Raw genomic sequence first — 13,967 nt, 5'->3', positions numbered from 1 at the left:
TCCCCACATCTGGGCAGAGGCTGCTGAGGTGGGGGCTGATGGCTGTGTCAAGCTCCTCTGTCTCACATCTTTTCCTTCCCAGCTCACAGGCAACCAGCTCCACATGCCAGGAGAGTCGTGGGGTGGCAGAGAGGGGCCGTGCACCAACTATACATGATATTTACATCTAACAGCAACAGCCTCACTGCTGGCACAGTGCAGGTAAGAGCCTGGGACCAGTCCCGAGGGGCTGGGTGCTGAGCGCGGGGATGGGGCATTTGCATCAAGACATACAGCTCCGTAGGGTTGTGCACCACGCCACCACCCGCTCCTGTGCAGCTCAGCAACAGCCTGGGAGGAATCAAGGTGCACGAACCCTGCGTGTACCCGAGAGGAGCAGCTTGCTCTCTGAGCCTGGCTAAAACAAGCCCCCGGCTGCTGTTACACCCAGAACCAGCCCCACACTGCAGCTATTCCCTGCACAAACCCAGCACACAGCTCCCCTCTAACAGCTCAGTCGTGCCAATGACCCGGGTCACGCTCACACCACATTAACAGCCCAGCGTTTACTCAGAAAACTTTATTGTATCAAAATCCCACCTTACAAAAGTGCAAAGAACAGTTGCTTTAGGCTCTGTGCCTGCGGCAGCACAGGGAGAGCAGGGCCAGCAGGCAGAGGAGTCAGCCAGCTTCCAACAAAACCAGCTTCCAACAAAACCAGCCCTGCGCTGCTGCAGCAGTAGCAAGAGGGCTCTGCCACGCTGCGCTGCTGGCACGGACGGGTGCGCGAGGGAACGTGCTGAAGGTAGCAAGAGCCTCTGCCACTAGCAAACACCATGGACAAAGGCCCCTGGGGAGTAGGGAGCAGGACAGCAGCACATGGTCCCCATCTCCTCCCCGGGCCAGCCCCAGGATACACTCCTGTCTATCATAAGTGACAGCCCGGTGCAGTGCAGGAGAGGAACCAGCTCTCAAGCACTTTCTTCCCAGGTGCTGCATCCTCACCCCTTTTAAGAACTCTGCATGTGGGATAAAACATTGTGAGTTAACCAGAAACTGAGCAAAGTAACTCTTTACAAGGAACTGAGAGGGAATTCCTTCCCCCACACTGTCCTCCTCCTCCTGGGACATTACCACGCGCACAGCTCCCTGCTGTCACAGGTTCTAGCCATTGCCAGTCAGGAGCCGGACCAGCACGCCCACCAGCAGGACAGCAATGGCAGCGGCAGCAGCCAGCACGCGGCGGATGATCAGGGCCCTCCATACCACGGCGGGATGAGCAAGGACAACGGTAGGCTCCTCCTGCACGATGAACTGGTGGTCAGGTTGCCTCTCTCCTCCTACGATGCTCTCGGGCAGGACCACAGTGTCCGCAGCGTCTGTGTCGACGGAGATGTAATCTGTGCGACAGAGGGGTGAGTGCTGCAGGGAAGCCGAGCTGCGGAGCCAGGGAATCCCAGACTGATGCTAAACAAGCACTAGTGACAGTCCCGAGGGTCCTTTCCCAAGGCTCAGGGACACACCACAGACAGAGTGACAGGTGTTCCTGGGAAAGGCAGACACTGGCTGGCAGTCTGGGCTCTTCCCTGGAACAGCCAGGGTGGTGACAGCGGTAACAGGGTACCTTGTACCCCATTACAAAGTACAGGGGAAGCGCCACTGGACTGGGACCAGCACCAGACGCTGTGCTCCTTCCAGCCATCAGGGCCTGCAGGACAGGCATGGCTGCCGTGACTGTGAAGGAAAGGAAGGGTTGGGTGGAAAATTTGGGCTCCCTCCCTGTTGTCAGGCCCGGTTACGTACCCACAGCAGATGTTTTGTTAGCAGCTGTGCCATTGGAGTTCACATCTTCCAGTTGTTTTTTCAGTCCAGCTCGGACTTGAGCCTAAAAAACCATGGAAGAGTTGCTCTTCTCAGAGCAAGAACATCCTGCCCAGCCAAGCAAACCTGAGCCTCCTCCCTCCTCTCCCAAGACAAGCACATTCAGCACCAAATTGCTCCTCCGTTCCAGGAGAGGGACAGATCCCTCTTCCCTTTTGTGTCCTCCCAGAGGGTTTTGGGATTGTACTGGGACAGGAACTCACCTAACACCTTTCAAGAGTTATTAGAAGGACAAGTCTCACCTCTTCTGCAGCTTTCTTCCAATCCATGCGCATGACAAAAGCGGAGAAGGAAAGGGCTTGCAAAGAGATGCAAATAATCATCCCGACCCACAGACCTGCAGCAATGGTAAGTTACTTCAGGGAGGGTTTGAGGAAAGGCAGCTTTTGCCAGCCACTGCCAAAATGCTCAAGGACTTCAGTGGGGTCAGGTTGTCACCCCATGTCTAACCCAGTCTTGATGGGAGAGCTGCCCTGAGGGGCAGTGAGAGCAAACAGCTCCTGGGTGGGTCCTATGCTGGGAGCAAACCTGGATTGCCTGGGACATCTCAGCCCCCAGTTACTGGAGGCTACTCAAAGCCTCCATCAGCCAGAGACTCCAGTGCCTGATCCAGCCCCACCAAGCTGAAAGGAGGATCTGAGCACAAGCTCCAGGGCTGAGCCTTGGCCCAGCGGAAGCAGCGCTGGCAGCTCGCACAATGCTGAACAGAGGGCACACGTACCTAACACGCCCATCTTAGCTGCAAACATCAGTGAGATGCCGATGGGCAGGCCGATGGCGTAATAGCCGATGGCGTTGGCGATAGCACCCATCTTCTGCTTGCCCGTGCCCCGCAGCACACCGCCACACGTCGCCTAAGGAAAGCAGGCAGAGGGATCCATACATGGGACAGCACGTGACATGGATGGTACCAGCACAGGAGCTCTGGGCTGTGGCACAGCTCTGTGAACAGGGGAACCCGCAGCACTGTCCCACAAAGCCAAGAGGGAGCAAAGCCACATCACAGAGCACACGGTGCAGGGTTCCGCTTGTTCCAGGTGCAGAACATGGAGCTGTCTGCAGACACCAGAGGCATGCCAGCAGACCCTTTCCACACCACCTGGGTCCCTCTCCCAGGGACATGACAGGAGGAAAGAGGCTGAAATTACTGTCTTAAGTTGCATAAACACTGCTGCTCATTTGTGCAGCTCTGACAAGGTAGTAAAAAGCTGAAGCCTTGTCGGGGGAAAAGAGGGAGAAAAAATGGGGTTGTTCTGCAGCTGCTTTGACAGTTTATCAGTTTGCTTCTCTGTACCATTTTAACAGCCCAGAGTGAGCTATAGGCAGCTTTGCACTCTCCATTGCACCCCAGCCTGCAGAGAGGAATCGTTCCACATGCTGGAATACTCACTGCTGCTGCATCAAACAAGTGGAACGGAGCAAAGATGATCATCACTTTGGACACCAAGATAACGATCTCCCTGTTGGGAAGATGTATGTACTGGTCAGGGAAAGCAGTATGGCATGGTCCCAAAGGACTCTGGGTCTGCCACACCTCCCGTGGCCAGCTGCAAAGCCTGATCCCAGCCTCTGGCATCTGAGGGGATGCGTGCAGCTTGGGTACCCACCATGGTAGCGTCCCAGTGTCAGCAGCATCTGTGCTGCCCAATGACACCAGGTAATGGGGAGGAACCTTTGGGAAATGTGTTTGCCAGATGGAGGTTTATGAACTCTATCTGTTAGCAGCTCCTGGGATATAAATCACACCCTCCAGGAAGGTAACAGTATTCAAAAGCAAGCTGTTAACCCACTTGTCATTGGTGAAGATGTATCCCACCACATCCTTTAGGGTTCCCAGTAATGTTGCAACCACCACAGCAAAAACTTCTGAAAGAAAAAGAAACGGTCAAATTGCTTGCCTCGAGGGCAGCAAGTCCTGCCTCTTTATTCCCCTCTGCAGGACCTGAGCTGACCTGCACACAGCAGCGCAACGACGCAGGAGGTCTTGGCTTGCACCACATCCCCTGATCCCAAGGCATTGCCCACTCGGACACTCGCCGCCACGCTGAAGCCCAGAGGCACCTGAGCAGCAGGAGACAAGGAGGAGGTGAGTGGCAACAGCGCCTGCAGCAATTTCCTTCTCCCCCGTAGGGAATGTGGGGCAAATTGGCATTGCTGCAGTAAAGGGAGTTTCCATCTGCAGTGCACCAGGCCGGAAAGTCCTCACCTGCCTGGCACCAACATCTACTTCTCACCTCCGCTTCCCTCCCCAGCCTTGATCTGCAGAGCCACTCTTTTGGGGACCCTCCCAGGCTGAGCTTGGTTTAACATACCCAGCCCTTACCATGTACGCCGCAGAAGAGAGCTCGTAGATGATAGACTGCGCACCCAGCTCCACCACACTGAGCAGCCCTGGAAAAGATTCATCGCTTCCATCGTTAGGTCAAAATTAAACTCCTCCTTTGCTGACATGGAGACACTGACTACAGGGTTCCCATCTAACAGGTGCAGCACCCTGCAGAACCAACCCTGCAGGCGAGGAGGCTGCTGGCAGGAGGTGCTCTTGGGGAGACTTAAGAGGCAGCCACCAGAGCGGGCATGGCTGGAAGGTGTCTTGTTGAACCAGAGGAAGAAAAGGACTTGGACTCACCTGCCAAGAAACTTCCAATCTCAAAGGTCCACCACTCAATACACATCATGAGCATGCTGGGTACCGCCAGCCAGATGAAGGAACCCCAGTCCAGGAGGCAGTCCCTGGTCCAACCTGCAATGAGAAGGTGAAGCAGAATGAACGCAGGTTCTCCCTCTCTTCCCCCAAAGGGGAGCCACATGCTCTCCTGGACCCTGAGGACAACCACTGCAAGTCACAGCTCCCAGGACATCAGCCTAGTCTTGCCACAGCACATTCCTGAGCCAGGGTGATCAACAAGAACGTACTTGAGGCTACAGTAAGGGCCTTGGGGTCGTGGCTACAGCATCTACCCACTGTGAGGGGATGGTAATCCCTTTGGCAGACCGACACTGTGGGTGCTGGTGATAGCGCCAAATCCCCAGGGCCAGACACTGGTGTTTTGAAGGATTAAGCTATAAGCAGTACCTCCCCAAGTCTCCACATGGATCTTCTTCCACCACACGTAAAGGAAGAGGAGAATGGCCTGGGTGTACTGGGAAACAGTGTTAGCCCAGGCAGAGCCCCTGGGAAGAGAGACAGGCAGATGTCAAACAATGTCCTCCTCTACACCTCCTCAGCTACAGCAGGAGAGACCTGGTGGCACCCAGACAAGCCTTACTGCAGATATGGGACAGATCCCTCCAACCTTATCTTTCCAGGTTGGTTGGCTGGGGGTAGAAGGTGGCAGAACTGGGCACCCAGGACACCCCCACAGCCCTGGGCAAACCCTTGCACTCAGGGAGAGGCTGTCACCAGGTCTGCTCACACTTACACCATGCCCAGCTTCAGCGCATATAGGAAGAAGGCGTTCATGGCCACATTGAGGATGTTGGCTGCAATCCCCGTCAACACTTGAGGCAAAATGATCGCCTGGAAGCCAAGGAAAGACTCTGGAGTTTGTTTCCCCAGCACTTCCCAAGCCCCCATCCAGTGAACACAAGGGAAACCTTCATCACTACCCAAGGAGAAAGCCAGGAAGGCAGCTCCCATTTCAGGTAAAGCTAGATTGGGTTAGACACTCAGAGGGCAGCATGCAGGGCTCAAGAGCTGGTGAAATCAGCAAAATGCAGAGTTGGGAGGTAACAACAGGGAAATGGAGCAAGCTAAGGGTGGTTCCCAGGAGCTCCTCCTGGGAGAAGAGCCCTGCCTGCAGGGCTGGCCAAGGGCTGTGCATCACACATTCCTCAGCCCAGCCCTCCCCAGGACAGGATGAACTTAGATCCCCAATGGTGTCCATGTTCCTAGGAGCACCTTTAATCTATGGCCCAGAATCTGGTTAGTTATACAATACCTGACTTAGTAAATATCTCGTCTGCAGCTGGTACAGAAACGCCGCCTGCAAGAGTTCAGGATTCATTTTGTCAGCACTGGGGTTCAGCAGCCAGCTGCTGTTCAACACTCACCAACAGTGCCTTCCCTCACCTCCTCCCACCGCCTTCTCAGGGTGGCCCAGCCAGGCACGCTGCCCAACACCCTGCTCCTGTGGTCTGCTTGAAGCGTGGCATCTGCCAGTACTGGCTGCACCGCCAGCTGAGACCAACAACAGGCACCTCCCACTCCCACTGGGAGAGAGATCAGTCTCCAAATGGGAAGTCTCCCATGTTTCCTCATCAGCACAAGAGAGACTGGAAACCTTGGAAGAAATCATTAACCTGCAGACACTTATTCCCCAGGGATACTGCTCCCTGCCTTAGGGGAGTCTCTCCAGAGGGACAGTGTAACTATCCAAGAGCCCAGCAGCTACGAGTGTGTGCAAACAGCGAGCTGCAGCCTTTATCTCAGAGCTAAGAGCCCTGGAGCCTCTGGTTCCAATGTCCAGTGCCAGTTACTCGTTGTGCAGGGACGTGGCCTGCAGTAAAAGCCTTTGCACAGCAAGACGAAAGAGTGCATGTTTGCTGGTCCAGCAGCTCCCGGCCAGTACACATCTGTTATGGCCCAAGATCAAGGGCCACGTTGTAAACCTCTAAACTGTGCTGCCCTGTGATCCACACAGCAAAGACCCTCCCTCCTTTCCCCAAACGTTGCTGAGTGACACAGAGCTTCTAACAGCTTTAGCAGCAACTTACAGGAAGCGCTGGAATAAAGATCATCGCGTAGACCTGAGTTAACCTGGAAAGAGAGTTGTTTCCCCAGTTAATGATACAGCAAAGCCAGAGCCAAGCCAAGCAGCGCTGCACTCCAGCTCTGGTTGAAACCCAGCATTGATTCCAACACTACATGGCAACCCACCCACAGCCAAATGCCTGGTCCAGAAGGGCTCGATCTCACCCCTGACCTGGCAACCTCAGGGTCCTGTCGGAGGAGCAGGAGGATCCGCTCGGTGTTGATGAAGATTGCCCAGCAAGGGAAGCAGCCCAGCAGCAGGATGAGGATCCCCCGCTGCAGGATGGTGCCCACCTGTTTCAGGTTCTTGCCACCATACGTCTGAGTGAGGAGAGAGGACCAAGGTGAGCGTTACAGGGAACCAAAGGGTCTGGGCAGCAACAGGCTGATTAAAAGCATTTCCCACACCCTGCAGTGGCTAGTGCCAGGCTGGTTGGGCTTAACCAGCACTCAGCTGGATTGCGCACCCCTTTGCTACCCTGGCACAACCCTGGGCTTCTTGGAGGAGCTGCAGGGAGGGAGCAGGCTCCTGCCAGTGCATCCAGAGCCCTGTGCTGGCTGGAAGCTGCCATCCTCCTGCACTTTGTGCCCAGATGCCACTGCGCAGGAGGCAAGACACCACTGATGGAACCCCACCAGGCACAAGAAAGGAGGAGCTGCCACTGACCTGGGACATCAGCGTGTCACATGCTGAGGCTAAACCAGAACCGATGGAGATGCCTGTCACATTGATAACCTAGAGGAGAGACAAGTTGGGTTGCAAAAGAGAGTGACAGGGGACCTGGCTCAAACCACTGTGTCCCTCCCAACTGGGTGGGGAGACAGTTCTGCTATGAGTTTTTGGGAAATTTCCAGCCCTTCTCTATTTCTCAGAATAACACATTCTTGTTACCTAAGTAGCCTTTTCTCTCCTTTGGTGTGGAAAAGGGTCCTCTAGCAAGAGATGATTCTCTAAAGAACCATAAATGGTGCTGCTCCTAGCCACATGCACACCCCCAGGTCTGGCAGGTCCAGAGAGCTTGTCACGGGCTCCAGCTCCCTGCCCAGCTCCTGGCCTTGCACTGGCACAGTCACTGACTGCTCAATTCCCATCTCCCACCCGAGCTCAGGGCTAAAGAAAGATCAGTTTGGTGGATGGGATGTTTGCGTTGCATCAGGCTGTGCTTATGCACAAGGTCCTCACATATACGTTCCTACAGGTTTTGATTTTTTTTCTTCTTTTTTTGGTGACACATAGTTCATACGTTTGAAACCAGAGAGGAATCAGAGTAATACATACGGACACGGCCAGCGTCACAGCATCCAGCTCGGCTTTTCCCAGGTGGCCACAGAAGATGGAACTGACCACGCTGATCAGGAACCCCAGCAGCTGGGCGACAAACTAGGATGGGAAGAGGAGAAGATGGTGAGATGACGACCAATTAGGACTTGAGGAACCCTACCCTTCCCTCCCAGGACTCAGACTATGAACAGTCCAGTTTCCTGGTGTCACTGCAGCGTCTCGCCTTGTCTCCAGGCCAGGGCTCTGCCGTCCTGGGAACCCAGCACTACTGGGGCAGAGAAGCCAGCTCTAGGACTTGTGCAAGCTCTGGTGGCTATGTCTTTCAAAGCAGACCTCTACCTGCCCTGTGGGACTTTGGTGTTATGCAGCCAATCTGGCAGATGATCTCATTTGTGTGTGGCTTAATAGCTTCACTAGAAATCTGCTTTTCTAGGATGAAAGATGCATAGAGAGGGAAAAACCAAAAATCTCAATGCTTTTCCTCACTTCTGTGCATCTGGGGAAAACTCTCCTCCCAAACCTCAGTGTCCTCCCCTCCTGGAGAGATTCCAAGTCCAGCCTGCTTGTTCCTAGCCAGGGGCTACAGGAAGGCTCAACGATGCTGTAGCAGAGATCGCACTCCAGACCTCATTTTCCCTTGGCAAGAGGACAGCCACTCTACAAGCGTCCAAGGCACGGAGTCATGGCACAGCTAGAACCAGATGGTAGGAGTTAGAGACGTTTATACCCGCTGAGGGGTGGGCACGGCTGGGGACCATGCCCAGGGTCTGCTCACACTCCTATCCACCCAGCAGTTGGTAAGCCAAGAGCTCAGTGCTGCTGGAGAACCAGCTCCTGTGGGGTCAGAGGAAGAACAGAACAAAACCACCTCCTCTCCAGACCTCCCACCGCTGCCTGGAGATGCAGTCCTCCTGCCAGGCCCGGGCATGTTTGACTTGCTGCTGTGAGTAACCCTCGCAGGAGGGGTCCGTACCTCCACGATTGTTCCAGCACAGGGTTTGACATGAAACAAGCACTAACTAACGACAGCTGTGGGTTTGGTTTTGAGGTTATCTGTGCACACTGAGAAGCAGGCTGTGCCACAGGTGGATGGTTGAGGGGACTGAGCAAGGGCTGATGTACTCAGCTATAGAAACCAAAATCTGTCTATACTTCCTCTGCTGCCTGATCACAGCAGGCCAGTGCTTTGATGTCAGGGAGGATGTCTCTGAGAAGTTCATCGGTTGGTACATATTTACCAGATAGAGCAGAAGAGTCAAATCACAAAACTTCCCACGCAACGGATTTAGACCAGGGCTGTGGTTCACGCTCCCCTTTGCGGAAACCTCTGCAGCACGTGCTCAGTGCTGTGCCGCCGGTCCCTGACTACCCACGGATCCATCTCCTTCCAGCCAAACGGCAGCCCCGGGAGGCTTTCGGGACAGGAATCCACAGGGTCCCTTTGCACCCGAAGTCTGCCAGAAGGGCTGGCCGAGGAGCTGGCATAGCAAAGCGACTTGCTCGTCACCCCAGGGGTACGTGACAGTGCCGGGGCTGCAAACTGACTTCACAGAGCAATACAACAGCAATTTAACAGCTTCTCCCCTGCCCCAAATCCACTGCTCTTCTTTTTCATCCGCGCTGACAGGTCCCGCTGGACACGGACCGAGCTGGACAGCAACGGGAATTCCTGTGGCCAAGAACAAGCCCTCGGATGACAATTAAGGAATGAAGAGCGGCGTTTAAATGGTAGGTTGTGCCTTCCGCAGGCGAGCGGGCACGGACTGCGGGGGGGGAGGCACCGAGCTGGCCCCCGTGCGGGCGGAGAGGGCACGGTGAAAGCCCCGGGGCTGCGGGGCCGTGCCCGGAGGCTGAAGGGAGATGGAGCAGCGCCGGGACGGGGCTCAGACCCGCTCCACAGCCGCTCGTGGTGCCCGGGATGGCCGGGGCACACTGCCAGGCTCCACTGCCAGGCTCCGGGACGGCCGAGCCCCTCGGCGATCCCCGCACCGGCGGACCCTCAGCGTCGTGGCCGGCTGGCGCCGCTCCGGCACCCGAGCCCGGCCCCTGTGCCCACCCCCCGGTCCCGGCCCCATTCCCTGTGCCCGGTCCCGGCCCCATCCCCTGTGCCCCCCCCACGGGCCCCGGCCCGCCCCGGCTCTCACCACGGGCCCCGCCAGCCGGGCCAGCTCGCAGCTCTCCCGCCGGGCATCCGCGGGCAGGAGGCGCCGGGCACCCCGCAGGCACCACGCCGCCACCGCCGCCGCCATAAGCCCCGCCGCCGATATGGCCGCCGCCGCCGCTCGCCCGCCTTATGGGCACGACCGGGAGCGCCTCCCCGCCCCCCGGGGCTGCCGGTTGTGGGCGGTGCGGGCCCGTGCTGCGCGGAGGGCAGGGGCAGGGTCCCTCCGGGCACCGGCTTAGGGCTGGCGACCCTCCGCGGACCGAGGAGTGGGACCCCCGCCGCTGTGCTCTGGCCGTGGGTCGGGGACCCCTCCGTGGGGAGGCAGGAGGTGGGGACTCCCCCCGCACACACACGTGTTGACCAGAGCCAGAGCCCACCGTGGGGTTTTGGAGGGTTGAGGACTCCCCTGCATGTGCTGGTGAAGGACTTGGGGCCCTGCAGTGTGGGGAACCCCTCCACTTGTTAACCAGCATCTAGAGCCCTCCTACATGTTGGTTGTGGGATGGGGACCCCCTGGGGATCCCACACACATTGACTGGAGTTCACCAGCAGTCCAGAGACCCTCACCCCAGGTGGTGGCTATGGATTGGGGACCTGGGTATCCCCCTCTGAACCAGGGATTCCGACCCAGCAGGCTGGAGCCCAGCTGCCTCCACAGCTCTGCAGTGCAGCTAGCAGGATGCGAAGGTTCGAAGGGGTGCTGCTGGACCCCACGTTTGGCTGGGATGTCCATGGCCGTGTTAGGCCGGCACCTGGGAAGAAGAGGCCTTGGTTTAAGTGGGAGCTTGGGTTGTTACAGGAGTGAAATTCTACCTAAGTGCAGAAGCTGTACCCAAATCTATTTCTAACGAACAGAAAAAATACAGTGGAAAGTGAGGCTTGATTTTACAGCTGTTAAATGCTGCCTCAGTGCCTTATGGCTGTGGTGTCACCACCCAGAAATGTAAAGTCTCGTTAATGTTTCACTTACCCTTTGCTCCTTACCCCATTGCTCCTTCAAACATAATCTGACATAATGAGGAACTGTGTGGCAGCAGTGGTGAGCCATTGCCACTCTGATTTTATGTGCCATGATGAAATCAGGGTATTTCAGGACAAAAGAGTGCCCGACACCACTGTGGTCTGGATTTGAGTTCCTCCTGATGGTGGCAGTCCAGAGGGAAAGAGCAACTTGCAAAATTCACCTGAAGTTGTTTCTGGTGAAGAACTGCCTGTTTTGGTATAGCCAGCGGATTTTGTTCACAGATCACCAAAACCCTTTCACAAAAGGGGAAGAGAACAGTGTAAAGTTCAATTAAAAGTTCGGGAACGTATTTTAACTTTGAAACAGTTTCTTCCTTTGGTGGTGATTACATCACTATGTCACACCCGGGGGTGGCCCGGACCACCCTGGTATCCTTCGCAGTGGACACAGGCTGAGCTCAGGTAAACACTCTGCTCCTCTCCGGCGGGGAAAAAGAGAGGAACAAGCTGACTTGCAGAATGGAAACACGCTGGGCCAACATTTTCAGACACAGATGCTTCAAGTCAGATTCTTACATGAATGTTTCAGAGATTTGAGGCCTTTCTTGCCCTGGAAGCTCAGTGCTGTCACTATCCAGTGCACTCAGCTGCAGATTGGACTTCTCAGCGCCACCGAAAAGAGGCTAAATAGATTTTTCATGCCATTGTTGAGACAGGCAGCGTGCAAACCTCACCCACACCTTCTGAGAGTGGAAAATGGGCTGAAGAAATCAAAGAGAAGGTGTCACTCCAGTCTCATGCTAGATAAAAGCCAGCAAGCGTCACTGGCGTTTGCTCCAAATGCCACGACTTTGTGCAGGGTTCAGCGAGCCAGGGATGCTCCTTCTCTCCATGATCCTTCCCCCCCTGGTGCTCGCTGGCAGAGCGGTGGGGCAGCTGGGTGCACACGCTGGAGCCTGTGCTGCCCACAGGACAGTGTTTTAGTGGCAGCTATGAAGAAACCAAAGTAGTCGGCAGCAAGTGATGCGTGTCCTGGCTGGTAGCGTGCCTGCTGTCGCCAGCCTGGCTATGAGATGGTCAGAGGGTTCCTGTGGTGCCGTTATCTCACATGGAGGCAGGAAGGGAAATGATAAGGCTCAGATGGTGCCATTCGTGGTCCTCAACAAGCAGCGCAAGTGTGAGTCCCTTTGAAGTTTGCTTGTGACCCTGCTGAGATCAATACCCCGGGCTGGCACAGAGCAGAGAAAGAATTGCGTAGAAACCTGGGGAAAAGGACTTTGAAAAGAATAGGAGGAACTTTGAAAAGACTTAGGGTAGAAATGTTGTCTCCCAGCAGCAGGAGCCTGGTACCGAACTAGCCAGCTTCTAGAGAGCCAAACACGCATGGACGGGCTGTGATTGAAACCTCCCTTCTTGTGTTTTGCTGCTGCTGTTTGAAATCAACTATATTTGCTTTCAGAAGAGCTGGTTTGTGTTTCCGTGGTCATATGTGGGTCCCAGTCTTGCTGGGAAGCAGCAGAACAGGCACCCCAGGACCTGGTCTGATGAACAGGGCTGCCCTGAGGTCTCCCTCATCACCAGCACCACAGATCTGAACCTTGCCATCTGCCTGGCAAGATTTGGAGGGCTCATCTGCTGGAGTCCCTAGACAGATGGGGAAGGTCAGATGTACCGCCAGCCTCACGCCAAGCCAAGCTGCTCTCAGCAATACGGATATCAATGGTATTGCAACACCAGTTAGAAGAATTTGAAGGGTCAAATTCCTTCAGAGAGTAACATCGTTGAACTCAGTCGTCTTAGACCTCCAACGAATTTGCAGCAGCGTTTTGGAAGGCTGATACCTTAACGCAGACCTGTTTAAAGGAGTTAATGTGTGACCAGGTACGAACCATCTGAAGCAGACAGATGGCCTGCCCTCTCGGAGCTGGTTTCAGCAGCTGGGACCCTGTGCAGTTCTCAGCAGTGCTGATGTGAATCCTGTAGAAAGCAGCTGCGGGGAGAAGGATTGCAGTTGCTTGCATCATCTGTAGAGCAGAATTAGAAATGTCATCCTGCCCATTTCCAGCAGGATGACAACTTAGGGCTTTCTCTAGATATGTATGTCCATATTCTGAAACGCAGCCAACATTCCGTTACTAAAATAAACCCCACAAATGTACCATGTCTGGAACCATTGCGATTAAGAGCTACCAAATAAGAAAAATTTCAGAACGCAACGGATTTATGTCAAACGCTCAGCTGTTTCAAGAGTGGCCCTTTCTTTTAAGAGACCTTGCTGCTGTGGATACCATAGAAAATCCACTCCCCTCCTTGCAATCTGGAGTTCAGACTACAGCTAAATTAAATACTAAAGAGCCTTTTGCAATCAAATTAGTTTTTGTTTAATAACCACACCATAGGATCAGATGTTCAGAATTGTCAGCAGATATAGCACATGGATTTGGGGCTTGTCAACAGGGAGAATGAACCAGAATAGCCATCTTCAGATAGTTCCTCTTGCGTGACAATCTGACTGCAAAGAAAGTTACTGTATTTTGGAGTAGTAAATGCATTAGCAGACTTGCTAATGTTTTTAGATTATAGTGACCCTTACTGCAGGGGAGTCTCCCTACTGGCCACACAGGGATGTTTTTTTTTGTTTAACCCCACATAAGTGTTCTGAAGTTCATCCTGCTGATTGACAAACCTTCCTCGGCCCCAGCAGAATCAATGTCCACCTCTGCCTGCGTCTCCAAGGTATAATTAACGTTCAATAATGTTCAACAACGTAATGTCTATTAATGTTTTAAACGCTGCTGGCTGGCAATGCAGCTGCTGCACTGAAGCGGGTACAGGACCTGCAGTTCCACAGCTGCCAGCAAGGTTGAACTCTTGCCTGTGAAGGAGAGCTGCTGACTCACCCTGGCTCAGGAGCAGGCAGTTCTCAGCAGTCTCTAATCATCCTG

The 13,967-nt window shown here is 54.8% G+C and overlaps 1 protein-coding gene across 1 annotated transcript; it reads right to left on the bottom strand.

Moving 5' to 3' along the window:
* Nucleotides 1-1,143: 1,143 nt before the first annotated feature.
* On the bottom strand, nt 1,144-10,144 carry LOC104373136 (multidrug and toxin extrusion protein 2). The gene is made up of 17 exons (XM_086624706.1): nt 10,040-10,144; nt 7,893-7,994; nt 7,281-7,349; nt 6,786-6,934; nt 6,577-6,619; nt 5,802-5,846; nt 5,283-5,380; nt 4,937-5,034; nt 4,490-4,603; nt 4,184-4,251; nt 3,813-3,921; nt 3,651-3,726; nt 3,251-3,320; nt 2,582-2,714; nt 2,103-2,197; nt 1,783-1,864; nt 1,144-1,379 (listed from the first exon to the last, which is right to left on the bottom strand). Exons 1-17 carry the CDS (start codon nt 10,142-10,144, stop codon nt 1,144-1,146), a joined length of 1,692 nt encoding a protein of 563 aa, XP_086480832.1.
* Nucleotides 10,145-13,967: the final 3,823 nt, after the last annotated feature.

The sequence above is a fragment of the Tauraco erythrolophus genome, chromosome 21, assembly GCF_009769465.1.
Source record: "Tauraco erythrolophus isolate bTauEry1 chromosome 21, bTauEry1.pri, whole genome shotgun sequence".
In the NCBI taxonomy this organism is placed as follows: Eukaryota; Metazoa; Chordata; class Aves; order Musophagiformes; family Musophagidae; genus Tauraco; species Tauraco erythrolophus.
Note: the sequence above shows the minus strand (reverse complement) of the source record. Positions and strands in the feature narration are given on the sequence as shown.

What these genes read in the sequence shown, in the direction of transcription:
- LOC104373136 (XM_086624706.1), bottom strand. Translation starts at nt 10,144, where the DNA reads ATGGCGGCGGCGGTGGCGGCGTGGTGCCTGCGGGGTGCCCGGCGCCTC. An exon ending in CAGGACCCTGAGGTTGCCAG is followed by an intron (nt 6,620 to 6,785) that starts GTCAGGGGTGAG and finishes CTCTCTTTCCAG; the next exon opens with GTTAACTCAGGTCTACGCGA. An exon ending in GCGCTGAAGCTGGGCATGGT is followed by an intron (nt 5,035 to 5,282) that starts GTAAGTGTGAGC and finishes CTCTCTTCCCAG; the next exon opens with GGGCTCTGCCTGGGCTAACA.